This window comes from Ricinus communis, chromosome 1, assembly GCF_019578655.1.
Source record: "Ricinus communis isolate WT05 ecotype wild-type chromosome 1, ASM1957865v1, whole genome shotgun sequence".
In the NCBI taxonomy this organism is placed as follows: domain Eukaryota; kingdom Viridiplantae; phylum Streptophyta; class Magnoliopsida; order Malpighiales; family Euphorbiaceae; genus Ricinus; species Ricinus communis.
The window spans coordinates 29,383,862-29,401,219 of NC_063256.1; the positions used below are offsets into that span (position 1 = coordinate 29,383,862).

At 34.4% G+C, this 17,358-nt stretch overlaps 1 protein-coding gene across 5 annotated transcripts; it reads left to right on the top strand.

Annotated features, from left to right (window-relative positions):
• The first annotated feature begins 419 nt into the window (after window positions 1-419).
• LOC8276857 (aspartic proteinase 36) lies at window positions 420-17,107 on the top strand. Of its 5 annotated transcripts, none has more exons than XR_007216203.1 (11): window positions 420-924; window positions 1,034-1,163; window positions 1,245-1,492; window positions 2,301-2,528; window positions 5,785-5,947; window positions 6,030-6,103; window positions 6,796-6,883; window positions 7,301-7,385; window positions 8,484-8,559; window positions 9,105-9,176; window positions 16,538-16,604. XR_007216203.1 is itself a non-coding variant. In XM_002515626.4 (10 exons), the coding sequence occupies exons 1-10, from the start codon at window positions 674-676 to the stop codon at window positions 16,684-16,686; spliced, it is 1,479 nt and encodes a 492-aa protein (XP_002515672.2). In that variant the 5' UTR covers window positions 421-673; the 3' UTR covers window positions 16,687-17,107. The 5 variants fall into 5 exon arrangements, 3 of the variants coding, with proteins under 3 accessions (XP_002515672.2, XP_048231176.1, XP_015572668.2); XR_007216204.1 differs by lacking the exon at window positions 16,538-16,604 and adding an exon at window positions 14,987-16,531; XM_002515626.4 differs by lacking the exon at window positions 7,301-7,385 and having other exon boundaries at window positions 421-924; window positions 16,538-17,107.
• The last annotated feature ends 251 nt before the right edge of the window (window positions 17,108-17,358 follow it).

Here is a 17,358-nt window from a genome sequence, read left to right on the forward strand (position 1 = left end):
AGTTTTTTCAGGAATTAAAAAAATTAAGGCTTGTATAGAATTAAAGATAACCTTAGAGATTGATGTTAAGGTAATGACAATACCAGCTTTCTTTGCAATATTTAAAATTGAAGAGAGAGAAAAAAAATTAATGAAAAAAGAGTTAGTTAATAAAATGAGAAAGCAGTGGCCAAATAATAAAGCTAAGAGTGAAGAAGTTTAAAGTTATTTTTAAACTAGAGTCTCATGTATTATGCCATATCAACATCTCGCGTTATATTTGAAATGTAATCTCCATTTACTAGGGACATAATGCAAAGCTAAAAGGTTCTTATATGTTTATTTGCGCCAAAAGAATAAATAGGGACTTATCTGCTCTCGTCCTAAACGTTAAGTGCTTATTTGCATATTCTCCCTAATTTGGAATCGGCCTTAACCAAGCGAGGGAGTTTAGAAAGCCACTACTCCTCCCAAATTGCATCTCTCTCCAAGCCGCAATAACAACAATGGGACGAAGGAAAATGCTAGCATGGAATGGAAGTGTGTGTGGGTCCCCACACCCTTTCACTGGAAAAACAAAAGGAAAGAAAAAGTCTTCCAAGTCAGTGGATTAACAAAATCAAAATCAAAATCAAAATCAAAATCCTTCCCCTCTCTCTCGCGCTATTGAAAATCCTAAAATTATATAAAAAAAATGGATATGATATGCTCTGTGGTTACCAGGAGGAACCGTTTCACTTTAATCTTCTTCTTAGTCGTAGTAATAATAATAGTATTGATTCCTGCCGTCTCCTCTGATAGCGGCGTCTTTAGCGTAAAGTACAGATACGCAGGCCAACAACGCTCTCTCAGTGACCTAAAAGCACACGACGATCGCCGCCAGCTCCGTATTCTCGCCGGCGTCGATCTCCCTCTCGGCGGTAGCGGTCGTCCTGATACTGTCGGGTTTGTTTCTCTAACTTACATGCACATGCCAGTTTTGTTGTTTAATTTTTACACTCATTGACATAGTTAGTTATTTATGAAATGTGTATATATATATATGTTTTCGTAGGCTTTATTATGCTAAGGTTGGAATTGGAACTCCTTCAAAGGACTATTATGTACAGGTGGATACAGGGAGTGATATTATGTGGGTTAATTGCATTCAATGTAGGGAATGCCCTAGAACGAGCTCTCTTGGTGTAGGTCTCTCTGCTTTCTGTTTCTTTGCTCTTAATTATTCGTTCTGATTTTTCCTAATGATGTGTTCATCTGTGTGCCAGATGGAACTTACACTATATAATATAAAGGATTCAGTCAGCGGGAAGCTAGTTCCTTGTGATGAGGAGTTTTGCTATGAGGTAAATGGAGGTCCATTATCTGGCTGTACTGCAAATATGTCTTGTCCTTATCTTGAGATATATGGAGATGGGAGCTCTACTGCAGGTTATTTTGTGAAGGATGTTGTGCAGTATGATAGGGTATCTGGTGATCTCCAAACTACATCCTCTAATGGAAGTGTTATATTTGGGTGAGCTTCTTATATGCCTGTTAATATCTGAATTTACAAGGTTTTATAGATTAATGAACTTTCTTTTTATGATTGCATGACATGAAAGCACTACTAACTACTAAGTATCCAATTTTGTCTTTGAGTGACTCATGTCAAGGTGCTTTTATTATTGTTTCTACTATGCTTTAGAGAAAGGGATTTGATTATAAGTAATAAAGTGCAATAGAGTTGAACTTTTCATGTGTAAAATCCATCTTTAATCCAAAGTCATCACAGTGATTCCATGCATCTGGTTTATGTTCAGAGCTGCTTTCTTCACAGAGAAACTGTATTGTTGTCTACGAAATTTGATTGCAAGGTTCTCACTAGTTGTCTTCTGTTATATTATGAGATTGATATGTTATACAAGTATGATATTGTATTAGAAATGCGTCAAAACAGAACTACTTCATGAATTCCAACAGAACTACCTGATGAGTTCCAGCATTACTGGTTGGTAATTTTTTGGTTGTTCTTGCATACAAACATTGATACAGGACCAGGAAGAGGAAGAATGGATGGGTGAATTTCAGACTACATGAAAAATATCGACCTTTAGTTTTTCTCTAGTATTATGTTGACCAGGAAGATTCATGCATTTTTCATTTTAAATTTCCTATAGTTGAAGAGGGTTCTCTCTAGATTTAAAATTCTGGCATTCAAGTTTATACAGACACAAGTGTGTTTCTTTTTTTCTTATTTGCCCACACATGCATGTTAGCATGTGTATGCATTGGCTTTTGGTATCTATTGATGTTACTGAGGTGAATGCAATGTTTTCTCACAGGTGTGGGGCTAGACAATCAGGGGATTTAGGCCCAACTAATGAAGAAGCTCTTGATGGCATACTTGGTTTTGGGAAATCAAATTCGTCAATGATTTCGCAGTTGGCTGCCACTAGGAAAGTGAAAAAGATATTTGCTCATTGCTTAGATGGTATAAATGGTGGTGGTATCTTTGCTATTGGGCATGTTGTGCAGCCAAAAGTTAACATGACACCGTTGATACCAAACCAGTACGTAATTGAATTTGAAATTGTTCTCGCTTGTGCTTTCTTTGTTTGATGGCTAGATTTGTTCTTGTGTGAATGATTTCTTGGCATACCTACATTGATTGTGCCCTCATGTCGAATTTTGATTTATATTTATTCATTTTAATGGCCTGGCCACAAATTTCCTACTCATTATTAAAGAACGAAAGATTTTTTTTAAAGATACAAGAAACATGGAAAGCTGATTTTACTGATCTTGAGATCCTTGCTAGTACTTGCATTAATTGGCTAAACTTTGATGGTAACCTTTTGGTGTGCTCTCAATACCTTGAGGCTTCTTTGTTGTCATTTTGCAATTTAGTTTTGAAAAGCTATTGCAGTTATGTTGTAGAAATGCCCATTGATTTTCTCTATTACATTTTCTTTGAGTTGATTTAGATGTTAGAGGATTGAAATCAAATTGACAACTGAGACTAAGAGGATGTTTGGTAACCCAACTTATGATTTAATATTAAAATTTTCACTTTTAAGATAGTTTTACAACATCATATGGACTTAACTTAAAAGTTTCAATTAAGTTAAAAATTACTAAAAAGGGCAAGTCAAAATTGTTAATTTAAGATTTCTACTTAAAATGCTCAGTTATTAGTGTAATTTATCTTTAAATTATTACTAACAAACCAAACATTATTTATTTGACTTTTATGTTCTTAATATATCCTTTAATTATTATTGAATTTTGTGCTCTTGTTTTTATATATTTATAAAATTTTTTTTCATTATATAATAATTGTTTCGAAATTACTTTTTAATATAATTTGAAATATATATTTGATGGTTGAATCTTCAAAGTTAATTTTATGATGTTAAATGTGTTGAATTAAGAATTTTAGTATTTTTCAGTTGTTACAGTTATTCAATAATTTGATTACATTCATTACTTAAAAATCTTAGTATTTATTCAATGCTTAAAATTCAGCACTTAAAATTTCAGTATTTAATTTTCAGTTTTACCAAATGCCACCTAACTTCGGATGGCTGAAATATACTAATGTGGGGGATGCTTATGGAAGAAAACAATGGGAAATTTGAAAGGGTCCTAAGCTTGACAGTTAGAAGTCTTTAGGTATCATATCCAAGCTTTCAAGCAAAGTACAATCAGAATAGAGTATATTCATTGCAACATTGGTAATGAAAGTTGGATTGATTGATGCGAGTTGGCTTGGCTGGTGTACGACGATCAAACTGGGTTGGGTTGTGACCCAAAAATATCTTAATCTAAAAGCTCGATCTTGTACAAAGGAGATTATACCTATGAATTGACAATTGCTTTTCTCTAAAGTACATGCATTATTGTGTTGGATAAGGGGTAAAATGACATTGTGTAAACATGAGAAACAAAAGTTAAAGACTATAAGGAAAAGTGTGGAGGTCTAAACTTTGATTTAACGTTTAGTTATTGAAATCACAAGTAGTGAAAATGACTAGGTATGCATATGTTTTCTAAGAACTAAACCCACTTATCTTAGGAAAGCTTGAAGCAAGGTATATTTAGCACATGCAAATAAAGATTAAACTTATTTTTGAATGTTCTATGAATATGCAGTTTAAATTAAGGTTTTTGAACCTGGCTTGATCTACGAATAGGAGAAGGCATGGGGGGAAGAGCTAGCGGCTCAATTAGGGTTGCAAAGAATTCTTAATATGTCAATAATTAAATATATGATGAATGATTAAAATATATATTCAGTATTTTAGGGTGTAATTAAGTTTTAATATAATAACATTCTGTTGACAAAATATTGAAATCACCAGCATGCTGCCAGTGGAGTGGTTGCATTTGTTGTTGACTTCTAGAAGTTTGAATTCAAGGTCTGCTAGAGATAATGATTTGCTAGCTCTGACCTTTTGTCTCAGCTATTCGGGCCGCAACTTGGAACCGGAGCAAGTCCAGTCCACCACGTAGACATTCATAATTTGCTTTACCGTAACTTTTAGCGAATAGTCCTAATTTTGGTTTAATAGTACTACCCAATCAAAATAATTATATTCATGTTTGCTAGAAATATAATTAATCATATTTTACTTGGAGAAAATATCCATATTTGAGGTGTGGTTGACAAGGTTTGAGTTTTGACTCGTGTAAAGCAATCTGGTGAAATTAATTTGGTAAGAGTGATGTGCCAATGCAGACAGTGGCATGTTATCCTAAAACAAACTGCACCATCAGTTGTGCAGTGACTAAGTCAACTAGTTAACCAGTAACCATCCAGTTTTCAGTGGATCTTCCTCAAAAGAGTCTTGGGGGTAACCCAAAATGGCCAATGGCTTGTTTGCTGGTCAGAGTGGCTGGTCTAGTCTGGGGTAAAAATTATGTCCAAAGTCTTTTACACTGATTCTGCATCAATAAGTATACTGAATCATGGGTATGATGTGTGGTGTCATAGCCAGGACAACCTTTAGTTAAAGCCAGAAACAAGTTAACCTTTTGGACAATTATACCCATACATCTTTCAATATTAACCTCATTTAATTCTTTCAATGCTGCAATTTTTTCCCTTAACCAGAAAGTCTAACCTCAAATCTTTCTCTCGACAGAGAGCATTTGCTTCATTATAGAGAACCATCATCAAACATCATTGCCAGAACTCCTTGCTTTTTCCCCCATTGGCAAACGATGCCTCTGTTCTTCAAAACCACTGACCAATCTACTGCTGCCAAACTTTTCCTTCATTTCTTCATGTTCCCTCCCAAACTTTTTACCTCATTATCTATATCCTCAGATGGCATAATATAACCAAAAACAAAAGGATCCTCAGACTGTGTATCCTGAGTAAGACCCATGCTCAGTAACAGCTTTTACGGAAAAGCTATTGAACCAGCAAAACTCGCAGCAATTGCAGAATAATCCACCAACGTGAAAATCATAGTTGACACCATCAATAGCCCCTCCTGCATAGCCCATACTGGAATGGATACTAAAATGGGTATCATATTTTCTTTCAACAGGCTCTATTGTGAATGTTTGCTGGAAATTGGTACCTGAGCCCCAGTAACATGGTTTATATCCCTAATGTCAACAGTAACGCCAAGTTTATTGCATATTGCAGTCAAGTTATGTCTATGTTCATCATCTTTAATTTTTCTTAAGTTGGATTTAAATCTGTGTTCACTATTTTCTTTTTCACTCAGCAAATCACACAGCTCAATCATACACTGATGCTACATCTTTTCATGTGGAATATCATCTGAAGCTCTACCTTGATCTTAAAATTTTTAGGCCCCATTACAATGTCAATATGACGGCAGTTCAAGTTGGTGAAGATTTCCTACATCTTCCAACAGAAGAGTTCGAGGCAGGAGATCGGAAGGGAGCAATAATAGATAGCGGTACAACCTTGGCCTATCTCCCAGAAATTGTTTATGAACCATTAGTCAGTAAGGTAAATAACATAAAATGATTTAATATCTGTTGAATATTCTCACTATATGATTGCTTACTTATAAAGTTTATATTCTTGTTAGATAATCTCTCAGCAACCTGATCTGAAAGTTCATATTGTACGTGATGAATATACATGTTTTCAGTATTCTGGAAGGTACAGAATTTATTTTGTACATTCTTTTTATGACTCATTGGCTTCTAGAAATAATACTTTTCCTCCACAATTTGGAAAGCGGTTTTAGCTTTTAGAATGTTGTGCATATCAGATGGTATGGCTAATTTAGTATGATTATCTTGAGCACATACATAATTGCTGCCTTATTGGAAGGTGTACAAATGTTGAATTTGCATTTTAGTAGTTCGTTCTGGGTTCACCTTAATTTCTTGGGGGGCATTGTGTAATATGTCTAGCTATCTGACTTCATTTGTGTGGCTAATTTATTAATCTTATCATCTTAATTGATTAAATAACTCAAGGAAAATGAAGAAAGCAAACCTAACAGTACTCCAGCTAGCATTATGTCTGTAATTTGCGAAAATAATCCCTGGTGGAATATTATTAATTTCCTTGAACTCTAATGACTATGCACATGCATTTAATTATTTTTAGACCAGATAGATAATTTTCAAGTCTTTCTCTAATATGCGTATTAATTATTAAGTGTTCACTTCTGATTATTATGTTATTTGTTGGCCCAAGTCTTGTATTTTTCTTAGGCTTGGTATCTTTGGAAGCTTGATTTCTTCATTCATGCTGTATAATCCTCACATTTGCCCGAATCTGTTTCAGGCATAAAGCTTAAGGAGCATTTTCTTATGTCTATATATGTTTTGTTCTCATTGCAGTGTGGATGATGGATTTCCAAATGTCACCTTTCATTTTGAAAACTCAGTTTTCTTGAAGGTCCATCCACATGAATATTTATTTCCATTTGTAAGTATAATCCGGAAAATATTTGTTGGCTGTTTCTTCCTCTAAGGTTCTTTTCCCTAGATAAAGTTGATACTTTATTTATTATCAACACTATACCTCCATATGGTTTCAACAATTCCAAATTGCTTTTACTGAGTCATTGGAGCAAAATTTTAATTCTGTTTTTTCATCATGAAGTTGACTGTTGGTCAATTAATTGAATTTCTTTTAGCAAAGGGATTTCTATAAGACATTCACTGTTTAATACTTTAATTCAGTTTATATTACTAACTTTGATATTGAGGAGAATATCTTTGATGCATAAAAGTTGGGCTTATGGCAAGATCTACAACGAACAGTGGGAAAGTAGATATTTGTTATCTCTTGATATTTGTTTTCTTATTGGATTAAGCCCTGATTTGATCCTTTTGAGGCTAGTTTTTGCAAAAACACCCACATGATGCTTTGTCCAGAAGAATCAGTCTGCCTTTGGAACCAGGAATTATAAATTTGCTGCTTCTGGGTAAGGTGCCTTGCATAAAAAGCTAGACCAACATTTTCAAAGAAACCTTACATGGTGTTGGAGACGATGATTTGCCATTGAACCGTTTTCTGCTTGCCAAATGATTAAACATCTTGAGCTTAGCAAAGTATCAAAATTGAATGCCTTGCTAGTATTGGAACTCTACAACTTTGACTACTGCATGTGATATACAGTATAACTAAGTAGTAGTTTAATCTGCACATGTGTTAATGATTTAGTGTGAAAGTTGTTTGCTAAAGAGTAGTGCATGTTTTGGTTGCTGTGTTTTGCATACAACATAGTAACTAGGTTATACTATGATTGCTTTTATTTTTGTCAAATGGTAAGGCTTACAACATACTGTCATGGTTTAAATTTAACAGAAGAACTAGCCTTTACAAAAGTGGGAAATGGATGCAAGCTCTTTTTCAATATCCCCCTTGTGTAGATAGTGGGAAGATGACAAAACTCTTTAGATCCTTTGCGGATGTAGCTCAAGTATAATCAGACAAGACTGATAATGTTATTCCCTCTTGTTGTTTTGGAATTGGGAATCAAAAGGTTATTGATTCTTAGAGACAACGGGAAGTAGCTATGGAGAGGGCATGTTATCAATCATATGATTTACTTAATTACAGAGCAAAGGAATGGCATCCACAATGTGTCTACTCCTGAGAAAATATGGTCCCACACTGACAGACTACTAAAAGAGCATACAATGATTTTCTTAGCATCTACCATTTAAAGTTGGTGATGGGATGTGTAATGTCGACATTGTTTGGGAATAAGCTGCTGAAACAGAAATCTATTGTACTTGCTATGATGATAATGGGAAAAGCTACTGCTGTGATCTAATGTTAGATTTGAAGATTTGAGAATTTGGATCCTAGGTTTTGAGATTGTTGAATATAGAATATGACATGTGGATAGTTTGAACATAGAAGTTTGTCCTTCCTTAAATGATACCTTCCATTTCCTCCCATGTGTATACATTTCTAATTATGTGATGCATATGTTATTTTGATGTGCACCAGTTCATAAATTGTATTTTCAACTCAATTATGGTGAACTTGTTTGCTAATTTGAAAACGTTTGCAGGAAGGTTTATGGTGTATTGGATGGCAAAATAGTGGAATGCAATCAAGGGATAGAAGGAACATGACTCTTTTAGGAGGTATAGGATTTGTACTTGTTGATGTTACCCATATTTGATATGGGTTGATTATTTCTCATGCTAAATATGTTTATTCCATAAAAGCTTTAAAACTATTGCGGTGGTATTCATTCAGTTTAGTTGTTAGTAATACCTTTTCAATCAAACATCTTAAGTAGAATAAGAATTCTTTACATACTCAGCATATAGTGTTTCTCTGATTTATTGTTTCTTAGAACAATGTTTACATACATGCTTTGTTTGCTGAGACTTAAATCTATCCTCTATCTGAATGGATGCAAGAAAAGATGGAACAAAAAAGTAGGCATTTAGTTTTGAAAATCAATCTGCCATATTAACCTCTTTGCTAATCACCATGAAAATATGACATAAATGAGGAAAACTTCCAATGCCTATGAACAACTGGCTGGCTTAAATTATTATCTTTATCCTTTTGGGCTAAGTTAAAGTAGTAGTAAAGATAGTCTTTTGGTTAACAAAAAATGCATGTTGTGCATGATTCTTTTAATCCTTTTATCTTTTTTTTTTTTTTTTTTCTTTTGCAGATTTAGTACTTTCAAATAGGCTAGTTTTGTATGATCTCGAAAATCAGGCAATTGGATGGACCGAGTACAACTGTGAGTCTAAATTTATTTATTTATTTATTTTGTGCTTTTGATGCCTTTGTTTGCTAATTTACATGAGCAATGGTTAACAAAATGGATCGAATTATCCTCTCTTCTTGAGAAGATCTTTCATTATATAGGCAAGACTGCCATCTATACAAGAAAATTAGAGCTGTACATGCTAATTATGAGAGAACCTAAGTCCTTCATGAAAAATGAGTCTTGTAAATGTTGTTTTAGTTGGAGATTAGAATTGAATCAGTACCCGTGATGATTATGTCGTCGACATAAACTAAGAGAATGACAATGCCAAGCTCAGTTCGGCGAAGAAATAAAGATGCATCATACTTGCTTTTGACAAAATCAAACTTGAGTAAGGTGGAGGTAAATTTCTTATACCATGCACGAGAGGCCTGCTTTAGACCATACAAGGAGCGTCTCAATTTGCACACTGCAAAAGTAGAGCTAGAAATTAGACCTGTCGGAGGACGCATATAAACATTTTCCTTGAGATCGCCGTGAAGAAAGGCGTTTTTCACATCCATTTGGTGCAAACTCCAAGTTTGTGAAGCAGCAACAGTTAAAATTGTGCGAATAATAGTCATTTTTGCTACTGGAGCAAAAGTCTCCTCGTAATTAACTCCATATTCTTGATTGTTGCCAAGAGCTACTAACTGGGCCTTGTACCTATCCAAACTCCCGTCAGATTTGACCTTAATTGAATATACCATTTACATCCAAGTGGAGTCACACCAGCAGGACAATCAATCACTTCCCAAGTCTTATTAGCTTTAAGAGCACATAGTTCTTCCTGCATGGCCTGTTGCCAGCATTTCTCTTTCACTGCCTGTGAGTAACTAGTAGGAATAGTAATAGAAGATATAGTGGCAGATAGGGCAGAAGTAGAGGTACTTGTCTTAGATGATGGGAATCCATACTGGTCAAGTGAACCAGTGACTCTAGATGAGTGACATAAGGGAGCAGATGGCACGACCGGTGCGAAAGGGGGAGCACTGGAGGTCTGCGCTGATATATACCTGGCTTGCACCTTTCAACTTGAGTACTAGGAGCACTAGAAGGGTCATTAAAAGAAGGCAATAATTCAAAGAAAGGCTTTGGTGAAGGAGACATAGGAAAGAACCATTGATTTTCAAAAAATAAAACATTTCTTGAGACATGAACATGTCTAGATTTTGAATCATAGCATCAATAACCTTTTTGTGTGAGACTATACCTTAAGAAGGCACAACGGACAGATTGAGCAGACAATTCATTGGAGGAAGATGAGTAAAACACACCCAAAAGTGTAAAGATTTATATAAGTAGGATGGTGATGACGAAGTCTGAAATATGGAGACTCAAAATCCAAAACTTGGGAAGGGAGTGGTGAGAGCTTCTACCCAAAACTTAGAAGGAACAGATGACTCAATTAGCAAAGTTCTAACAACATCTAAAAGATGACGATTCTTTCGTTCGGCTACTCCATTTTGTTGCGGAGTATAAGAACAAGAATGCTAGAAATAATCCCTTTAGTTTGCAGAAAAGACTGGAATTCATGAGATATATATTCCCCGCCCGAGTCAGACCGAAGAATTTTTATAGTAGCTGAAAGTTAATTTTGTACTAGAGCTAAAAATAGTTTGAACATGGAATACACTTCTGATTTATGACGCAGGAAATAAACCCATGTATATCTGCTGTAATCATTGATGAAGGTCACAAAATATTTGTATTGGGCATGAGAAATGGTAGGACTAATACCCCAAACATCACTATGGATTATCTCAAAGCTTTGTGCTACCTTCAGATGGAAAGGGTAAAATCTTACTTTTGCCAAGTTTACAAGTTGCACAATCAAGAAACATATTAGGAGAAGAATGCACTTGATTATTCAACAGACCAGATTTCAACAAATAAGATAGAATCCTAGAGTTAGGATGACCAAGACGCTTATGCCAGACTTCATTTGACACTTTAGAGCTATTACAAAGTAAAGCTAATACTGGGGAAGGATAAGTTGTGCGAAATAGATAGTTTCAAAGAAAACAAACGTCCATGTAACCCCTTTGCTATCAACTGCCCTGACATCTGATTCTGCACTACACAACCATCATGAGTAAAATGGACATCACAATTTTAGTCCACAAGTTTACCAACATATACTAAATTTGTAGAGAGATTAGGTGATACAAAAACATCTTTAAAGGAAGGAGATACATCACCAACTGCCACAATGGGTAGATTACTACCATTAGCTATTTGAATATATGAAGAGCCACAATATTTTATGATCTTACTTAACCCATGAGAAGAATTAGTCATATGATTAGAGGCACTTGAGTCTGCGATCCAAGAAGAAGATAAAGAACCAGTACCTTAAAAGTCCAACTACTGAAAATGCATGCACACTAATTTCTTGTATTGTCTAAAACGAGTTAAGGGTGCTGAAGGTTGTAAAGCAATGGCAGGAGTTGTTGTAGAAGCAGAAGAAACAGCAGCATGATAAGCTTTGTTGGAGCGTGGAGGACGAGTAGGACACTCTTTAATGATGTGCCATGACCGCTTGCAGTAGTTACAAAACTTCTCAGGACAGTTAGGTCCAATATGGCCATATTTTTTACAGCTATAGCATTGGGTGTAGGTAACTGAGATAGTATTAGAAGCTACACGAGCTTGCTCCATACTATTCTGAGTATTGATACGTTGTTCCTCACGCAAGAGTTCTCAAAACAAATCTCCAAAGAGGGAACATGATCTCTATTCACTAGAGAGGCACAAACAGATTCAAAATCAGGCTGCAACTTCGTTAGAAACTGATCTCTTTGACTGGTTTTTGTGTACTTGTACTGCCACCAATCCTTCTGTAGAGACTTTGGCTGTAACAAGATTTGAATAATCATTCCACAAAGTCAGAAAACTAGAGTAGTATTCTTGAATTGATAGATTCCCTTGAGGATAGTTAGCAATGGCTAACTCAAGCTGAAAATGTCTAGCATTATTATCTTGGTTGTAAACTTGCTTGAGATAATCCCGCATGGCCTTTGCAGACCTATGCGGACATAAAGAAAGAATCAGATGTGGCTCCATAGAAACAAGAATCCAGGTCATGACTTGATTATCTTTGGCAGCCCAAGTTGCTTTGTCTGCTGCAAGAGATCCTTCTTTGGTGCTGCCATCTATATGGCCCCATAATTCCTTACCTTTCAGGAATGTCTCCAATTGAAACTTCCAAGTAGTATAATTTTTCCCTGTGAACTTCACACAGACATGATCTGATCTCTCCATAATCACTAAGGCTATGACTGAGAAAGCTAAGATTTCTTAAGTGTAGGATCTGATACCATAACAAAATGGATTGAATTATCCTCTCTTCTTGAGAAGATCTTTCATTATATAGGCAAGACTGCCATCTATACAAGGAAACTAGAGCTGTACATGCTAATTACATAGAGTGATCCTAGGAAGCTATGTATGGTAAGCTAAATCTCCTCCCCTATTTATAAGAATATTTACAGCCTAAATTAATGGCTTAATTACAGAAGTAATTTAGTTGTTGAACCCATTTATGGCTTTCCATTGACAATGGTAACATATAAGAGAGTGATTAGATGACTTATGGTACTTCTTTTTGGTATCTGAGGCATACATGTATGCTTTTTTAATGGAGAAAGAGATGAAAATTGAAGGTTTGCCCAATTTACCAAAAAGAAGTGCCAGCATATCCTCATGATGCATCAGATCTGATATGATGAGTGCCTTGTTGAAACATATATATGAAAACGATTCAGTTGATAAAATTTGATAGCTTATCATGATCTTATCCATAATTGAGTTTGCATAAACATTTTTAATAGTCTTGGTGAGTGTTAAATAACATTTCATATTGATTAGATATCAATATTGAAGATTTTATGTACTTACTAAAGAAAGAAAGGAAGGATATTGATATTATGTGTTAGGCCTAATGACTAGACATGGCCAAGGGCCACTGGCCTTAAACTGTCGGTTTGCGGCTCAACCTCTAAACTGGCCCTCTCATAAAAGGTCCGATTCATGGTTAAAAGTCGAATGGTTCCAGTTCATTACAGTTTTATATGTGGTTCAGCCTCAGTTCAATACAGGTTCAAAACAAATTAAATTTCAATTTAAAAAATTATGAAAATTTTATTTTTAAGGAAATTATTTAAATTCATTATGCCCGTTAATTGGTTTATTATATATTTTTCATACTATTAGTTATAACTACTATGTGTTTCATAAAAGTTAAGAATTATGATTTAATTTATTTAGCTTTCTTATGTTGATCAAAATTAAAATTTAATTTTGTATGAGGATTAAAATTAAAATCAACTCAATTAAATTTTTTAATATTTTGTGTAAAACAATATCTTTCTAATATAGATGGATCAAATTTAAACATAAATTTGAGTTCATAAGATTAAGAATCTTACTTTTACTAAGTTAATATATTTATTTTCTTAAGGTTGTTAGCAGCCCAAACCGCTGGTTCAGGCTTGCGGTTGGATCAAGTTCAACAGGGGGTTTAACCTTAACTGATCGCTCCCCTTTATGGCTTTGGGCCGATTCATAAACTGGAATTATTGATTAGGGCCTCTTCCAAGTTCACCAGTTTTGTTTGCAGTTACAAATTGGCCCTTTGGTCAGGTCTATAATGACCTAGATGAAATTCCAATTTGATGTGCATTTTGAGATTTAGGTAATTGTTTTAATCTTATCAAATTAGTTTCTGAAGACATTAGTATTATTACTTAAATAAAATATTACTCTCATGATGGTAAATTACAATCTTATTCCTATTTCTATTGTCTTCCCTTCCCTTTTTCTCAGTTCTACCTTTTCCATTCCTCCTCTCTTTCCAAGTTAAATTGTAGCCTCATTTAGCTCAAATGCTGGGTGTGCTGCCCTCTTGCCCAAGCAAATTGCATTGACACCACGTCTTGCCACAACAATTACCAGAACTTGTTTTTCACTGCTGCAATTTTTGCAAGCAATGCTGTTGCTTCTGGAACCGCAGCCTGTACTGAAAATGGAAACCCAGATCCTGTTTTTAAACCTGCAGCAGGGACCAACGTTGATGACTGGTACGAGCCAAGCTCTGGCTGATTTTGCGAATTAGGGCTTGGGTTTGTCGATGGGAACTTTTTCTCTTGGCCTAGTCTTGCAGTTTCTATACCATTTGAAGTGACTGGTTCTTAGCATTTTTAAGGTAAAGGGACAAAGCGGAAGGGAAACTTTGTAATCTATCATTAGAAAAATTATTTGTATTTAGCTGTCTAATAGGTGAATACCTTTTCTTATCAGCTTTAACCCAATCATTAAGATCAAAATCAATGTCAATAGTTTCAAATACTAATGGATAAAATAAAAAAAAATAGGTCAAAACTGAAAACATGTTCAAACGTTTGGATTCCTTTTGTTTTTGGTCATTTGGCAATACTTATTATCATGGTGTGTATTAATTTGGGTGGATGTGTGAGTACAAGTTAGATATTGTTTTGGCATCCATTTCCTTTAAATGCTTGTATTATTATCTTTTTCTTAATTATTATTATTATTATTTATTTTTAAACTTATTAAATGTATTTGTAAATTTGTAATGCCCAAAACAAGTAAGGTATAACGAGCTTCATTATTTGGTTGGCATTAACTGAATGTTAGTGTTCAAAAATTAGATTATCCGATCTGGTGACCAATTTTAGGACCTCTTGATTGTGGGGACTGAAATTTACCTGAACTATTGTTTGCCAGATTTTAACGGAATATTCTCATGTAACAGCACTAACAATTAGACTTATGTGCAGGTTAAAAATATTTTGCGGATTTAAAAAACATTTTAAGCTTTTGGGGACCAGTTTTTGCTCTTAATTTCGGGGACTAAAATGACATTACCCAAATAAGAATACATTGCTACCGAACCTTCCAAACATTGTGGAAGTGCTTTTGGAAGCCTGTTCAGGCATTTAAGATGCTTGTGAAGTCACCGGACTGGAACAATGAGCTATATGAGATATTGTAATCTCTTATTTACAATTGAATGATGATTAGAAGAAAATTTTTAATCTCTGAAACAGTTTTAATTAGAAAGCCTTAATTTCTTAGACCATGAAACTCTATAGCAACTTCAGAAGATAATAAGAAACTAATATTGTGTATTCTCTATATGGTTTGCTTTTGGTCTTTGAAGTTCTCCGTGAACTGTGGGTGCCTCAAATGACGCCTAGATTAAGCTTTTGGTTGTAAGGTGGATCTTTAGAAAGATTGCAGATAAGTGAATGGTTATTTATGTGAGTGGTGTTGCACTCTTTTATGTGCTGTTTTAGGTAAAGGAAAGATGAAAACCATAAATTCTTTCTGAGAGCGAAAGCAATATTTGTTGAGGGCTTGGACTCTTGCCTAAGGTCAGGTTTTGGGGATTTTTTTTTTATTATTATTTTATTTTATGCTTTCTAGGGGGGAGCCTAGAACTAGCTGCAAATCAGACAGAGAATCAAAGTAATCATAGACTGAATTATAAATATCAAACTGTTGCTAGGAAAGAAAATTGAAAAAAAAAACAGTATGGGACCTGTTTGCTCAATCTATCATCTTTGTTTGTCGTGTTCTTCCTTTCAGTTATCCTCTTTCCTCTTGTCATGCTACTGTAATAATCTAGTTAAATCTAGAAAGACATGCCTCTATAATTTAAACCATTTATTTGTTCAATTTGTATTTAAAAGCAAAATTGATATGTGAAATGTAGTAAAAAAGATTTAATCTTAAAATTAAAGCCGCTATGTATTATTTTCATTATATTGATGCGCACTAAAAATCAATTTGGGACTTCTATATTTAGTTCTTAAAACGCCTAGTCAAATTTTTTAATAAAAAACTAACTAGAGAAATTATAAAACTAGACATCCACTAGATTTTGAATTGAAATTTTAAATAGTTTCTTAAGTTTCAAGCTGTAACTTCTTAAACAATAGTGCTTAAATCTTAATCTACTCCATAGTTGGCAGGCGGAGTCCTTCTGGTATTTAACTTTCTACATTTTACACATGATATGAATTTAGGGATCAATTATTCACGAAGAACCTGAAATCTTCTCATTAAATTTCTTATATGGAAAGAAAATTGTGGTGGTTAGTCTTTATTTAACTTATTAATCACTATTTGCATTTCTGAACTTCTGTCAAATGTAAAGGAAATAAATTCTGCCATTGTGGTTTCAAATCCTCAAAGTAAAGAACAGCAAAGAAATTTACATCCCATTTGACTCTTTAACTAAATGTGCCTTGTTAAATTCATTGTCAATCTAAATATATTCTCTTATATAGTTCCATTTGTGCTGATTTTTCTGTGGATGATTTCAGGCTCGTCAAGCATCAAAGTGCAGGATGAACGGACTGGAACTGTACATTTAGTAGGTTCCCACTCAATTTATTCTAATGCCAGTCTGAATGTGCAGTGGGGTATAATCTTCTTGTTCCTAAGTATGCTGCTGCATGCTTTGGTTTACTAAAATACAATCACTGAAAAAGCATAGCAATGGTCAAAACTAGAAAATCCAGAAATTAAAGTGAAAAAGTCTACTAATCATATTGATCAGTGGATAATATTTTTCATTCCTGATGTTCATTTTGGGACAATTTTTTCTTCCCATAGTGAACTGTGGAAATTTATAGGAGACAGCAGGTTTGAGTGTACATAGACTTTGATTACATGGCTTAGGTTCTCTAGTAACCGCAACAAAGTCAGTGCATTAATTGATGCTTATAAGGCATAAGTGCACATATAGTTCTTAGGCTGAATGATGTATAATAGAATGTCATGATATTCTTGTCATTGTAAGGCAGTAGCAAGGAAGCCCGATTGAAGCATGTAAAATCTCGAGAAAATCAATTTGGAAGTGATCCTGCTAAAAGTGCAGTCATTTTTTGTGTGTTTTTCCTTGCATTTCTCTTCCTGTTCTGTTGTATATATTTTTATTTTTGTGTTGTACCATTTGACATCAAGATCTCTTTGACGCTTGCTATAGAATAGAAGAGATCAAAGATATTTTCATTTGCATTTTGATTCTTTCTCAAACCATGAGATTCATAATTAGGATGCTGAGGCATATAGACCACCGTATTTCATTTCTGTTATTGTCCATATTAGTTTTAACCTCAGACATTTGAAATGACAAAGGGAA

Bases quoted from the DNA above. Each gene is read 5' to 3' on its own strand.
- LOC8276857 (XM_002515626.4), top strand. From the start codon at position 674: ATGGATATGATATGCTCTGTGGTTACCAGGAGGAACCGTTTCACTTTA. The intron at 2,529-5,784 runs GTACGTAATTGA...TAAAATTTTTAG, and splicing joins ACACCGTTGATACCAAACCA to GCCCCATTACAATGTCAATA. The intron at 9,177-16,537 runs GTGAGTCTAAAT...GGATGATTTCAG, and splicing joins TGGATGGACCGAGTACAACT to GCTCGTCAAGCATCAAAGTG.